We start from the raw sequence: 15,407 nt of genomic DNA, 5'->3' as shown, positions 1-15,407 counted from the left end.
TCTGATTCATTTAACCTGCTCCTTTATCACAGCCCTCATTTCAGACTGTTTATGCTCTTCTTTTAATGCATGTTATGGTGTCTGAGATCAGGACAGATAGCAATGTTCTGCTTCCAGTCACGGTCTGTTTACTCACCATATTGAAGGGGCTTCTGTGCCACTGATTTCTAGAAAGTCATATCTATCCTCCAGCTGGAAGTCTGTGAAGACCAAGGCAATGGTGTCTCCAGGCTCTGCCAGAATGCTCCACGTGCAGTCCGCATTGTTCTCATACTCCGAGGGAAAATGTGGGCTAGATATGGTCCCTGTTGTCCCTCTTAACGTGCCCCCACATGCTCCTTCAGCTGACCAAAACAAGCACAAAAAACAAGGGGACACACAATGTCAATGATGTAAATCATTGAATAATGCTCCTTATGAGGCATTTTGTGAAATGTGAGTGAGCTAGTGAATGTGTAAGTGAGTTTTAAGCCAGTTACACTTTGGCTTCCAAGAGGTTATAACATCATATATTTTTCTTTATACAACATTTAGTTCCGAGCACGCACTCTTATTGTTTGATAAGAGTTCATAACAACACATTTTTTTTCTAAACAACTGTATCACTCTGCTGAGCTATTGCTAATAACTCCCTTTATGCTGAATAGAAAGCAATAAGAACAACGGACAGAGAAAAGTGATACCTGTGGAGGGCCCATCACAGATGCAGCTGCTAGCGTTCATGAGGAGCTTTTAGCTGCACATTCAGGGCGTTCTAAATAACTCCCCATTCCCTACATAGTGCACTAACATTACATGTAATGATTAACTGGGTTTAAAACCAATGACAAAATGTTTAGAATTAAGTCATGCTGCCGTGGTTTAATATGGGTATATGTTATATTAGAAGTATACTGCACTTTTAGGCTGGTATTACCTCAGTACAGTTCACTACAAAGGGAACATACGGAAATTTGAGAGACTTGCAGCTCGACCTACCACACCGGGTTAAATAAAGGCTTTTTGGGCAGAAGTAAGTTCATCTGGAGTAATTTATTCAGCAGATCAGCAGTCTGGGAAGTTTACTCGGCAGGATGGTGGTGAGCTGAGGCTGATCCAGTGGCACTGAGGGCAGTGCATTAGAGTTTGTTACTGTGACGTAGCAACAAGCTATTTATTGAGGAACTATAATTTGGCAGAGGGATTTACTAGTTTTGCCAAGATATTTGGCGCCACTTTCACAGATCCATTTATTTATTTCATACTTTATTACCCGAACTGTTGTATAAAAGCAATAGAACACACAGTAGTGCTTTTATCTGACACCAACACTCACTCTTGTGTTCTATTACTTAAAAACATATTAGCATGGAATATGTAATGCTCTCATATGCGACAATATGCAATTGTCATCATTTTACCAATATTGGTATTTTAAGTAATTATATTTTAGAAATCAAAATTTTTGTAAAAAATAAAATGCTTTTGCCCCCAAAACCTATAGGATATAATTTCTATTGATATATATATATATAATAAATATAGATAAAAATATAAATGTCCACATTAGCAACCTGAAATACCAAAAGCCAAGCCACTCCACTTGTGTTAACATAGTAAGCAATACATACATTTAGTACAAATCTGTCTTGATATATCCATGGGTTGCAGTCACATGATTTTTTGGTCATGGTTGGGGACAGATTTTTGGGTTTCAAAGGGCAGCATTAATGTAAACAGACTGGATATTTTTTTCCTCTCCATGCACTGGAGGAAACACTCAGAAACAGAGAAGCCCACTGCCTCTTTGCATCAGGGGGTAAAAGTTTCCACAATGTAGTACAATGAGGAGAGAGAAAAAGACTCAAATACTCTGTTAGTCATATTAGCATGTTGTCATAGGGTCTAAGGGTAAACTGTTAGCCCATTAGACTGTAGTGCATTTCTTTGGTCTTGACCAAATCTGAGTGAGTTATTCATACACAGATCATATACAAGCTTCAGTAATCATTTTATTTCTCTTGTGTGTTTAGCATGTAAAAAACTACATACACAAACCACAAAATGTTGTCTGTTTTTCCCCGTTTACCGGGTAAATAATCTGATCCCGCTGTCCCTGCAATCTGAGAGTGGAACAGATTTTTGGAGAATAATTTTCTATCATGACTCTGCCTCAATTATTCCAAAGCAGCCTCTGGTTTGGCTTAGATTGTAATAAATTAGCTTTATTTCTCTGAAAATGCAAGTGATCAGTGATGGATGTTTCCATGCCGCAGTGAATCCGAGCCTTAATGCCAAGTGTCCCCTTACACTCTCAGTAGGAAGGGTATATATTTTGGGAGCTGACTGAGGCAGATGAACAGGGTTCCTTTTACTACTGATGATGTGATGATGGGTCAGGGATTCATACTTATATTTCTTTAATGTCAGTGTCTAAATGAGGACCAAATGTGTTGACAGAAACAATAAAACTATTTAAACATTTTTTTTTTGTGCATAGCAGTAACGTCAGCTGCAAACCATGTGTGTGTGTGTGTATCCCCAATTTATACACAAACAATCCCTACCAACCGTCCTATCTTATCTATCTTATAATTATATCTATCTTATAATTATATATGCATGGACACTTGATAGTTTTCACTTACCTCTACAAAATGGAGCTGGGAAATCCCATGATGCTCCACTTCCAGGACTCACAATGCATGTGAGAACAGCATGACCTTCCAATATATACCCCATCACACAGCTATAGCGGATTTTATCCCCAATGTTATACCTCGTCCCCTGAATAATTCCTCTGGGTATGAGGCCTGGATTTCCACATGTGTGACTTGGCAGCACTGAAAAACACAAAACAAAGAAAGCAAAGACATGAGTGAGTGTGTTTCTGACGGATTCATGACACTGTGCGTCAGTGATTTGGATGAACACAGGCCTCTGCTCCACCATTCACTCTCTCCAGTTTGTTCTTCATGTTCTACCTCACACTCATATGCTTCTTTGAGTCAGATCAGACTCTCTTTTCATCTTCATACACACCCCAGAAAATAAATAAAAAGAAATCTAGAGATTTCAGGATTCATAAGAATTTTTATGAAGTGTTCACATCTGAGCCTCATCCAATACTCCTCAGCGGACACATAGGACATGTACAGCTCTGTTTTTCATATGATAAGGTAATGCTACCACATATCTATACACTCACGCATGGAAGACATCCCTGATATTATACACCCTTTCAGAGACATTACAATTCACTCAAGCCTCTAACCAAACATGCCTCAGCTGCCTTGCATGCTTTTATCCTGTGTGAGTAAAATGAATAGTTAAATGCATTTTGGAGTAGTAGTTATTAATTGATATTTAAAAATAAATGAAAAAATGTGAGAAAACCAATAATGGACTACCAAGCCTTCCTAATAACCATGCAAGACTTAGCAGACCACTTTTGCCCCATCTCATCAGTAGAATTAAAGCTTTCATCGTTGAGTGTGTGAGTGAGGACAGTTCCACTCTTATCAGAGAAAAAGCAAAAACACAGGTGTTTGACTATCCTTCCACTGAGAGAAAACAATGCAAAACTATGGGTCTGAAGGTTAAGTATTTGCACTTAAAAGGACTGTTTTAAACTGGAAATTAAATAAATTAAACGACAGCCTTCCTTTCCAACACAAATGAGCATACAAATGTATGTCTTTGTCCACTTGTGATAGCTTAGCATTTAAAAGACTTAAAGTTTTGTTTTGAGGAAAAGAGCATCACACAAATATCTGTGACAATTTTACTCTGGGAATAATGTCAGAGCCCACACAATTTAATCCCTTTGTTGTGATGTCGGCACTTGTCAGCACTCAAACTTTTCAGTTGTTTAAACCCTCTTTGGGCTAAAACATTGTAAAAATGTGCACTTTCAACAACTGTTTTGAAAAGTAAATTGTCTAATCATGATTCCGACAAAACACTGCGTTCATGTCAAGACGCTTTGGTAAACACGAAGCGAAGGCATTAAAATTACCCCGTGTTAGTAAACTGATGATGTGCATAAACATAGATTTTGAAGGCTTTCGTCTTAGTTAACAGAAATTGCAATGGAAAATTAAGCATTACTTAGCAAACCTCAAAAGAAGAAAACGATCTAAAGTAAGTGAAAAATAAATAAACAAAGTAATCAATTGATCAATCAAACAAGGTTCAGTGATTTAGCCCAAAAAAGCAAGTAACCCGGTGTGCTTACAATTTTAAATCTAGGAACTAAATTAACACCCCCAATCATTGAGTAAACCCCTACAAATACCTTAGATGTTAGTCAGAAATACCCCTCCACCACACACATATATATATATATATATATATGGGGGTAATTGTCACAGAAAGACTGGTATAATTACTTCATGTTGAAGTACATGTTTTGTTTTGTTTTTTCTTTTGTCAAGGCTTACAGCTTAATACATTATTTCCAGCCTCAGAGCCAAGTACCTTGAGGTGGAGTTTGAGCCCACAACCCTAGGAGCTGTGTAACAGCGACACTACCCTACACTACACTGTTGTGCCATGTTGCCACCATATGGCAGACACAAGTGGAATTTCATTTTTTATTTTGAGTTCAATCCTGTATGGGATTGATAATGAAAAAGAACTACATTGCCAGTTCACAAAGTACATTTACATTTTCATATTAAGGTTCATACATTTCCAAACAGAGAATGGTAGTTTTGAGAGTTCTTAAAAAATGTTTTCAAACAACATGGCACCCATCTCACCAGAGACACCTCCTGGCCGAGGTCAGGTCCTCTAATCTTATTTTAGTCATTCTGGATATATTATCTTCTTCTTCTCTTTTAGAATATATTATCTTCTCTGTAAGTTCTTCTCTTAATCTTTTTCATCTGATAGTTATTTAAAATGACTAAAATAACTAAAACAAAATAATCTGGTACAAATACAGACTTGATATTATTTATTCATTTATTTATTTATTTTTACACAATGCATATTAAGGCAATTATTTTAATTGTTAGAAAGGTAGCTAAACATCAAGGAAAGGTGAATAGACTTTTTTTTTTTTACATTATTTGTTACTCTCTACAAATAATACAATTTTAAATTTTAACTGTATTTAAATGTCTACAAATTTATAGCTGAGCACTTGTGGGATCTGAAATCAGATGTTTAAATTGATCAATGTTGAAATTACCAGTTGAAACACCAGCCTTTGGTCACTAGCACATTCTGAAGACAGTCTTATCTGTGATTATGCGACAACTACCTTTGAACCACGCCTCGAAGCAGTGTTTTGAAAAGGCAGGCCTTCAAAAGCTTGAACAGGTACATTACAAGCGAGGTCACTGATTACAACACAAATGTGAACGCTTGCAATGTTCAAAATGGTGTCTGTTTATGGGGTTGTCCCACCCTTCAGTGAAAAGGGTCGGACTGATTATAAAACAGACAAGGCTAGCTCCCTCTGTGTAAACATGCAGATGTGGAGCATTCAGAAGCAGCTTAAAACCGAAGCGATGCTATTTAACATTTCTGGGTTTTTTTTGTCACATTTAACATATTAAAGATTATAAACATGTTTTTGAAATGTTACTCTGGGTTTTGGGTTCTGGTCTGGTAGTAGAGGAAATAAGCACCTTGGACGTTTTGTTAAGGCGGCTATTAACTGGACTGTCTTTCCAATACTGTCACAACATTGATATGTTAGTATTGGGCATCCCATCCTTAATTTTATTCCATGTAATTCTGGACCATTTCTATTAGCCGTATAACCATTACAGGTTCACACATTTGAAAAAGGCCAGACAGCTTTGAAGTTACAGCATTATATTGTCTCTGAGATATGACAGTGAAGATAACCCATTTATGCAACTCATTACAAAGACGACGACTGGTTGATTTTTGGAATCATCTGAGTAGACACTATCCTTTAAGATGCATTAACATCTAGAACTCTCCAAAGCAGGTTAATGTAGACTTCTTAATAAGAGTGGCACAGACAGTGTGAGATGACATGTAGGGTCAGGATGTGCTCCATATAGAGAGTGCTGTGGCTGTGCAGAGTGCTTGCGTAGCGCAGTATTCCCGAGGGCTGTGTCAAAGAGCATCGCCGGATACTGTCAGAGTGGAAACAACTGTGTCAAAGGCGGAATTCCCCAGAAGGCAAATCAGCCTTGGGGACTAGTCTGTCTAACGAACTCTCGGATGGAGGGATCGCTTTGCCAGCTCATATGGGCTTCAAACTTCCAGCGTCTTATTGACTGAATATGTTATTTGTTATGCGACACTGAAAGAAGACACCAGTAATCAAGTCACATAAGCGTGACGCGCATCAAAGTGGCACAGTGCTGTGTGTGCAGCATAGAAAGGAAGGTGCGTTCATATCTATGACTGAATTAAAGGAATGCCCCAGTGTTCTTCCACCTAATCTCTTTCTGCTGTATATGTAGCATAGTCAATAACCACAGATAATCATTTTGACACATGTCCCTGTACTAAATGAACAGATAATCCACTGATTCAAAACTTCTGGACACGTGCCGAAACAACTTCATTGCCTTCCACTACTTGTTTTAAGTCACAAACAAATCCATGCAAGAAAATGAAACATATTATACACGCAAACAGACACTGAGCAGTACTGTGTTCTCCCCGTGTCTGCGTAGGTTTCCTCCGGGCGCTCCGGTTTCCTCCCACGGTCCAAAAACACATGTTGGTAGGTGGATTGGTAACTCAAGTAGGTGTGTGTGTGTGTGTGTGTGTGTCGCCCTGTGAAGGACTGGCGCCCTCTCCAGGGTGTATTCCTGCCTTGTGCCCAGTAATTCCAGGTAGGCTCTGGACCCACCGCAAACCTGAATTGGATAAGCAGTTACAGATAATGAATTAATGAATAATATGTGATTTTTTTGGGACACCAGATACAAAATCATCCACTTCTGTGAGGAGGAGGAACACATGGAAGTCTGTTTACAGCACATAAATAAATAAAAAATAAATACATGTAAAAAATGTTGCAAATTTAATATTTAATGAGAAAGTGTCTAATATTTTTTTAATCGTTACACTTGTATAGTGTTATTTTTATTAATCCATATCTGGGCACATACACATTCACTCACACATATACAGACATTCATTCACATACACACTCAATCTCTTACAGCAGGGCAGTTATTAGAGAAGCCAGTTCCTTTACTTTTTTATTTGGAATATGGGAGGAAACCAGATACCTGGAGAAAACCCATGCAGACACAGGGAGAACATGGAAGTTCCAGTCAGATGGGTCTTGAAACCAAGATCCCATATTAATTAATTAATTAATTTTTTTTAAGTGGATGATTAAAGGTCTCTTAACAGCAATACAAGACCTAATAGCACACCAAAAACAGTCCTTAGCAGATAGCAACAGACTAACTCATGGAAATCAGAAACTGCAATCTACTTCTAAGACTGACCTTTGGACATGAGAAAAAGAAGGAGTGTCCTGAAAAGAATGAAAGCTGTAATAAAGGCAAAGCTTGGACAGATGAAACACTAAGTAATGAAAAACATATTTAGTTTCAGTATTCTGTCTAATTATGTGTTCCCTGCTTTTTCCCTGTTGCTGGAAAATGAATAACTTTAACCGAATGCTTTTTTTGATGGGGAAATACATGAATGTAGTGTGGAATCTGATAAGTCTGTGCTTCTTTTGACATGTATTAAAACATCCACCGATAGGCTAATGAAATATTGACAAAAACAATCATTACTTTTCGATTTTTAATGTACTACTTCCAGTGTCAAAATGAATGTCAATTCACTTCCTCGCTCAATGCAGCCTTTGCATATTTTGTATTGATATTTAACCAAAAGAGTCAACGCTTCCCCAAGCAAGTTTACGAGGTGTGTTACATCTATATTAAGATGCTTTCATCCCTAAGATCAATCCGGCAAATGTGGGGAGATGTTATGAAGTTTTGGCTTCTCAGGGGAAACCTAAAGCGATAAACCAAGAGTGTTGACATTTTCAAGCTTCAGCCATTAGCATATGAGCTAAAAGCTGATTCTCCTGGATTTACAGATAGATGTTTGCTGCTTTTAAGAATATAAGGGTTCTGAAAAGGACACGTCTTTGTTCTTAAATTGGTCTCCGGCAAGGTCAATGAAATATTTGGCAGATGCTATGTATTTGACACAGAAAATGAATGATCAACTTCACATTCTAGCAACACATTCCTCATACAGAGGGGCCTGGGCTTAGCAGTAAGCACAGAGTTGAATGTAATTGCTTTGCTAGGTGTTACAGAGTAAAGCCTGTGAAAATCCTGTCTGTCTCAAGCTCTATTTTAAGCATTTAGGACTTGCAATTGATTTAATCTGCAATAATTCATTTTGGAAATGTCTCTCCCCGGAGATATCGCAGGCTACTGGAATAGCCGTGTTCATTAATCATGCTCTCAATTGATGGTGTCTTCTGCTGCACCAGCGTTAGAGGGAACGTACAGTTTGGTAAACATTTGATTTATTGTCTGATTAGCGGTCGGTGGCAAGGAATGAGGGTCAGTGTAATGGAATTTGAGCACCGCACTCTGTGGCATTTCTGTCTGGCTCTAAAACGGCACCCATTTCATTTGGCTTGTCATGCAGCAATTATTCCGAAACCGCCTCTTTTTAGTGAGCACACCTCTCCATTTGTCCCTGACTTTTAGTTTTTATTATGCTAATATCATCATTTCCTAGTAACCTGCCAACAAGTCCAGAGGCGGGGTTCTCCATATGTTTCTTGACACCAGGGGCCAGCCGGTGATTGACTTCCACTTTGCTGCAACAATCATTTCAGTCCTAATGATGATAGCAATTGACCAGTTAAAGCACTCTGTGTCTATTGGTAATTTTCTGTGAGCGTATCTGTACGTCTCAGGCTAATAATGCTGTCAGGAGTCCCACTGTATCGCGGGGGCTGTTTTGAATGGCAAGCCTGGCGCTGATTAGTGCCTCGGTGCCTAATTGCACCTCTCTTCATTTCCCTGACACAGTGAGAGATCAATAGGGTAGTTACAGGCTGACACATGCTCGGGGGCTTCGTTCGACTGCTTGAGCTTTTTTTTTTTTTTTTTTTTTTTACCAATTTCCTTTCATTGGGATCAGGCAATGGCCATGGCGTTGCTCGGAGAGGAAGAGGATGAGGAGCATGAGGCAGACCGAAGCATCTTCGCAGGACAATGACACGGATCAGAGGCCGTGGAGAATGGCTACTGAGCTGAGGGCTTTGGTGAACGGGCTGCCGAGATGCAGAGCTGCAGGGGGGAAAAGACAGGTTAACGCTGGCTGATGAAGGGCAGTCATTCTGCACCAGGGTGCGTGGTAGGACTGTTCCTGAATACAAATACATTACTCAATGAGCCGCAATAATGTGTTTCATCCAAATATTGTTGGTAGTTTTTGTTTATTTATTACAAACTCACACTTCAAATTGGAAAGAATACTCATTCCAACTATATTTTTATTCTTTTTTCCTACCCTTCCTTTATACCTACCCTCTAAGGGTAGCAACAGCAGAAGCTCTATTCTACTTATTACAGCTTAGCAAAGCATCAAAATGAATCTGAAGCTGTAACTGTAAGGCAAAAATAATAGAGCTGCTTTAAGAAAAAAAATAATTGCAAGAAATGACTGTCTATTGTAGAATCTCTAGACTAAACTGTGGCATCCTTGAGCACAAATGTTGATCAGGCCATGCTAAGCTCTCTCTCGCTGTGTGTATGCTTGTGTGTGTGTGTGTGTGTGTGTGTGTGTGTGTGTGTGTACCCAAGAGAGTGAAAGGAAATGGCCAGAGAGCAAGTGGCTGGTGACCCATTGCCTCCCAAGACACACCGGTGCACCTGGGATTTTGATGCATTTTGCACCTGCTGGTTATTGCTGTTTCACAACTATGTTGTGTTATTGTCCTTTTTATTTTTGGTACAAATTTAATTGTATTATTATTATTATTATTATTATTATTAATCTACAAACGTGTTGTCTCACATTTCTCACATGGTCAGCCAGTGAAATGTGACATGAAAATCCATACAGAGCTTATCCGCATTATAAGCGCGGTCACATCATTAAGAAACCAATGGAATGTAAAAACCTGCTGCCTGCCTCTATCTTCTGTGGGAATGCTACAATATCCGCCTTATGTCTGCTGTTTTGTGGTATTCCTGCACCTCATGGCTATTAAAGAAACTGCCTTTAAGACACCTGAGTACAAGAGAAAAGAACACACACATAGCAACAAAGGCAAAACTTCAACTTGCCACATGTAAAGTGGACTCACCGACACACCACTGGTGCAGATTAATGTCCGTGCCACCGTTTTACGATTGTGTGGGGACCTACGCGGGGAGCAGTTTACTTTTCTCACCTTACTATGTCATATCTATTGAGAATGATATTTCACCGGAGGCACCCCTAATGTAAAAATCAATGAAGGCTTTTCTCTCTGAATAAATGGTCAATGTCTAAATTCTGTCATGCCTAAAATACAATTTATTTTGCTGTGGTGTGGTATAAGGGGCAGTGTATTGCAAACATGGGCTAATTACCCTTTTTCTCACAACCTCTGGGCTTTGAGTTACATCTGCATTAGATTACATCTGCTGGCCCAATATCCTCCCTGGTGCGACTGCCTCATTGCTGGGGAAAAACTGGTGGGGGACGACAGTTTCAACATGAAACGTAATGGGGGATGGGGAGTGGCATGTGAGCCTTGATAAAGAAAGCCGACACGAAAAATCCGTGATGGGAATTTAATTCCGTCAGCCATTGTGTGGAGAAATAAGTGATCTTCAGTCACACTGGCTTACCAAATAACCTGATTAGTGCGTCGTTGTTATCGAGCTTCCCATTAGAAGACAACAGGGAGGGCCATTTTGTGTTCATTACCGAAGCCACTGTTTGGAGGCGTGCAATCTGTTGTTACAAGCGTCCTATACATAGCCCTTATATCAGCTGGACATCAATCCCCATTGCAGCTGCTATGACAAACTTAAAGGTGAGCGCTCTGCTGCAAATGAAGAAGCATGCAGTCGGAAGGGAAAATGAGTCCGTTTCCTGAAGAAATTGTGTTATTTCCTTGCGGCCAGACCATAGGTGTATCTGTCCTGATCATCTGACTGCTGAAAAACAAGTCAGTTCATGCTGCTCCCCCTGCATGGCCATGATGGTTGAGCAGCATACCGAACAAAACACATACCAGTGTCCCAAACATAACACATGTACCAGTATATGGAATATGTTTATGCTGATCACCGAGGATGGGGATGCTGAGGTACCAGAACAACAATGTTCAAAACAATAATCCTGCTGTTTTATGACCCAGCATGTTCATGGTGTCCAGCAAATCGGCACATGCTGGTGTTGATTTCCATCAAAAGAGCTTCCCAGCTGCACCATCACAAACTACTGGGCTAGGAGAGGGGGAAAAATCTAATAAACTTGGAATTACATTTGTAGTAGTCCCTTCAAAGTGAAATCCACTGTAAAAATGTGAAATGTAATACTGTAAATAACAGCTAGTTTTTACAACAATAAAATGGAGATACAAGTACCCAACACTCACAGCAAACTAGACTATGATGGCTTTTTGAACAGGGTCTAGCAGCCTGACAATTCAAAAGCCATACCTTGTTGTCATGGTCAGAAGTCTGATGTCAGATTTTAGGAATAAATGCAATAGACATGTGCTGGTATGCTGCAATTTGTTCTACCTGATCATGTTCTACGTGCCCTCAGTGCTGAATCTAATCAAAGCACTCACAGCTATGAAAGTGGAACAGTCACAGAGATTTTTCATCCACGACAAACCATGAACAGTCATATCTCTCTAGTTCAGACTGAAAGGAAACAGGAAGAAAGATTCCACAAAACACATTTGCTTTTTCAAATGTAATGTTTCTGATGCAGTCCAAATAAACATACAAAATACACTCATTATTTAAATACGATATTGTTTAACAAACAGCTCAGTGGATTGCTAACAGGCTACCAGGCGAATCCAGTAATATTCACAGTTAGATGTTAATTTGCAACTGAACGAGTCATTGTAAAATTGGCGGGAAAAACATAAAGGTCAAACTCGTATACAGTTAAGTGATTTTCTGTTACAAGCTTCAAATTGTTTGATTTTGGGCTAGAGCTATAGGAACTGTGCAATAGATGTGCTAACGGAAATTAGCTTTATAACAGCAAATAAACAAATGCTATACACTATAAAGTATAGTTGGCTGCTGCATGTTTACCCTTATATAATCTTAAGATTCAAACAGTAAAGAAGTCATTTATTTTTAAACAGGTACACTATATATATATATATATATATATATATATATATATATATATATATGGCTTATTATTCATTCACTCACATATCTACTCACTCATGATTACGAATTACACATTGAGGGGTGCTATTTCTCACAGACCCATTCTTATTTCGGATTTCTCCAAATGGGGGTGCTATTGTGCTTCACATCAATGAAAACGTGTGTCCTTTTTTTATTGTTGGAGAACATCTGAAAACAAATTTTGCATTTTCTCACATTTCAGAATTTGATGATATATGGACCAGCAGAAAGGTTCAATAAGAACTTAATGCTCAGCTGTGATTTCCCTTCTGCTGTAAAGTTGCTCAAACAGTAGTTGGCCCAACAGAAATTACGCTAGTATGGTCAGTGTTATGTTTCCTTGTGGTACCGCTGTTTCGGTCCAAGCATTTTCAGAGTTCTGTGTAAAGGTCACAGTGCTCTGTAGCAGTGTTCACTATTCCATACCAGTCCTAACTGCAAACATGCCATACATACACATACAGTCGGCCTGCAGGGAGCTTCAGTGGATGGACTCTACTAAATAGTGACAAATTTAATTTATGCCATTGCTGATCATTTTACTTCATACTGAATATATGATTATCACTACTGTCTCTTCAACTTAACATGTGCCATGTCAGACATTTTTCACACACTTCTCATTCATTGTGTGTAAGCACTTACCCAGTTCAGGGTTGCGTTTATTTTGGAGCCTACATTCATCGGGAGGAATACCAAACAGACATGGGGAGAGCACACCAAATTCCCAACAGACTATGTAACTGTTTATAATTTTCCAAACTGTATAATAAATCCCTTTCACACAGCTCTGGGATCCCGGGGTAGTGGGTTCATGCCTTGCTCCGGGTGACTGTCTGTGAGGAGTTTGGTGTGTTCTCCCTGTGTCCGTGCTCCGTGTCCAGGATGGATATTCAAAAAAAAATAAATAAATAAATGTCCATAGGTGTACGTGAGTGTTGCCCTGCGATGCACTGGCACCCCCTTGTGTTCCTGCCTTGTGCCCGGTGATTGCAGGTAATTCCTAGGTTTAACCCTAACCTAAATATAAAAGCTATTGATTAATTTACTTCTTTTTTTAATATTTAAAAGTTGTTCATGGTCCATGGCTTGAACAAACCATAGATTCATTCATTCATCCATTATCTGTAAGCGCTTATCCAGAGCCTACCTGGAATCATTGGGCAGAAGGTGGGAATACACCCTGGAGGGGGTGCCAGTCCTTCACAGGGCAACACACACACACACACATTCACACCTACAGACACTTTTGAGTCGGCAATCCACCTACCAATGTGTGTTTTTGGGAGGAAACCGGAGCACCCAGAGAAAACCCACGCGGACACGGGGAGAACACACCAACTCCTCACAGACAGTCACCCGGAGCGGGAATCGAACCCACAACCTCCAGGCCCCTGGAGCTGTGTGACTGTGACACTACCTGCTGCGCCACAGTGCCGCCCCAAACCATACATTGCTACAGAAGTTTTATATGAGATTTCCTTTAACCTTTAAACAAAGGTTATTTTCAAATAACTCACAGATGTCTGTTAAATCCAATAGTACCATCGCTCCAATTTGTTTAAAGTTGTAACTGTCTATAAAAAATCTCAGCAAGATCCTCCTTGTCTTATAGTGCAGTATGTAACTAAGCAAATCTATAAATAAAATGATACATTTAAAAGGTCCACATTTATGCCGGCTGAGGCAGTTTAAAACCAATCGAAGACTTCAGCCCGTATTAGGAGTCTTTCCAGGTGATACTCTCCAAGGTTTTTGAGGCAGATGGGTTTTTTTCCCCTGCTTTTTTTGTATAGTTGTTTTTCCTTTTCGTCAATATATAAATGCATTCTGAACAGACTTTAATAAGTAGAGGTCATTGACTTGGCCAGTAAAGGACCTTCCACTGTTTGGCCCTGAAAATATTCACAGTTGTTTTAGCAGTATCTTTGAAGTCATTGCCCTGCTGCAACCCAAAGCCTTGTCCAAAGAATTTTGAGGCTGCTACTTAGATAAGAGCAGTTAAAATGCCTCTGCTCACTTCAGGATTCATCCTGCTGCTGTTGAGGGCCATCACTTCATCAGTGAAGACAACTGAAGCACTTCCACCTGCAGTCATACATGCTAAGGTTGAGGAGTTTGTTGTTGTTGTTTGTTTGTTTGTTTACCCCCCCCCCCCTCTGCACACACACACACTCCCGATAAGATAATGTTCAATTCATCCATCCATAAAACTTCATCCCAAAAATATAGTGAGACTCATGTACCCTGTATGGATAAATCTGTGTGGAAACCGGCTTAACCAACATTTTGTCTTCTAAAATGAAATGTATTAATAAGTAATTTGTTTTCTTTGCTCCAGTAACAACTTCTGCTCTTCTGGGAAGGCTCTAAAGTAGACGCTGGAACATTTTTCTGAGATTAAGTTTTGATGTGGGATTATTAGTTTTGGATCAAAACCCACTCCAACTCATCCCAAAGGTACTAGATTTTGCTCCACTGCATTCAACTGCACAGTCTAGCCCAGGGCTAGAGTGCTTTACACCCATCTAGAGGACACTCTGTATTCAACACAGTGTCCTTAAGCTCACGAGAAGCTGCTCCAGAATTGTGGAGTGGCAGGTAGTGTGTTCCTGCCTTGTGCCCTGTAATTCTGAGTGGGCTCCAGACCTTATAACTGTTGGAAATACTTTACTGTACGAAGCTGTTTTGAAGGCTATGTAACACTTACAGGGCAGCATGGTGGGGCAACAGGTCACACAGATCCGGGGTCCTGGCGTAATGGGTTCGAACCATGCTCTGGGTGACTGTCTGTGAGGGGACTGGTGGATTGGTAAATAAATAAATAAATAAATACACGCTGGTATGTGGGTTGCCTACTCAACAGTGTCCAAACTGGATGTTTCCCAGACACCATCACTGGTATGGGAATGTCTTAGCAGAAACTCAGATGTACATGCATCATGCATATGCAACATCCACAGATGCACGTTTAACATATAAAACATGCACATATGCAAATGCATGTTCCTGAATGTGGGATTAGGCCAGAGTTTATGAGTAATCTTTGTGCTGTGC

General features: G+C 39.6%; 1 protein-coding gene across 1 annotated transcript in view; it reads right to left on the bottom strand.

The window, feature by feature from the left end:
* Positions 1-15,407, bottom strand: part of csmd1a (CUB and Sushi multiple domains 1a) — a 603,150-nt gene that overhangs the window by 264,803 nt on the left and 322,940 nt on the right. Inside the window, exons 4-5 of the mRNA XM_066678438.1 lie at positions 2,628-2,822; positions 137-344 (exon numbers count right to left, since the gene is read on the bottom strand). Of these exons, the coding sequence (XP_066534535.1) occupies positions 137-344; positions 2,628-2,822 (403 nt within the window). The remainder of the gene's footprint in view (positions 1-136; positions 345-2,627; positions 2,823-15,407) is intronic.

Source organism: Hoplias malabaricus, chromosome 8 (assembly GCF_029633855.1).
Source record: "Hoplias malabaricus isolate fHopMal1 chromosome 8, fHopMal1.hap1, whole genome shotgun sequence".
NCBI classification, from domain to species: domain Eukaryota; kingdom Metazoa; phylum Chordata; class Actinopteri; order Characiformes; family Erythrinidae; genus Hoplias; species Hoplias malabaricus.
The sequence above is the reverse complement of the archived record's forward strand: the minus strand, read 5'-3'. Positions and strand labels throughout refer to the sequence as shown.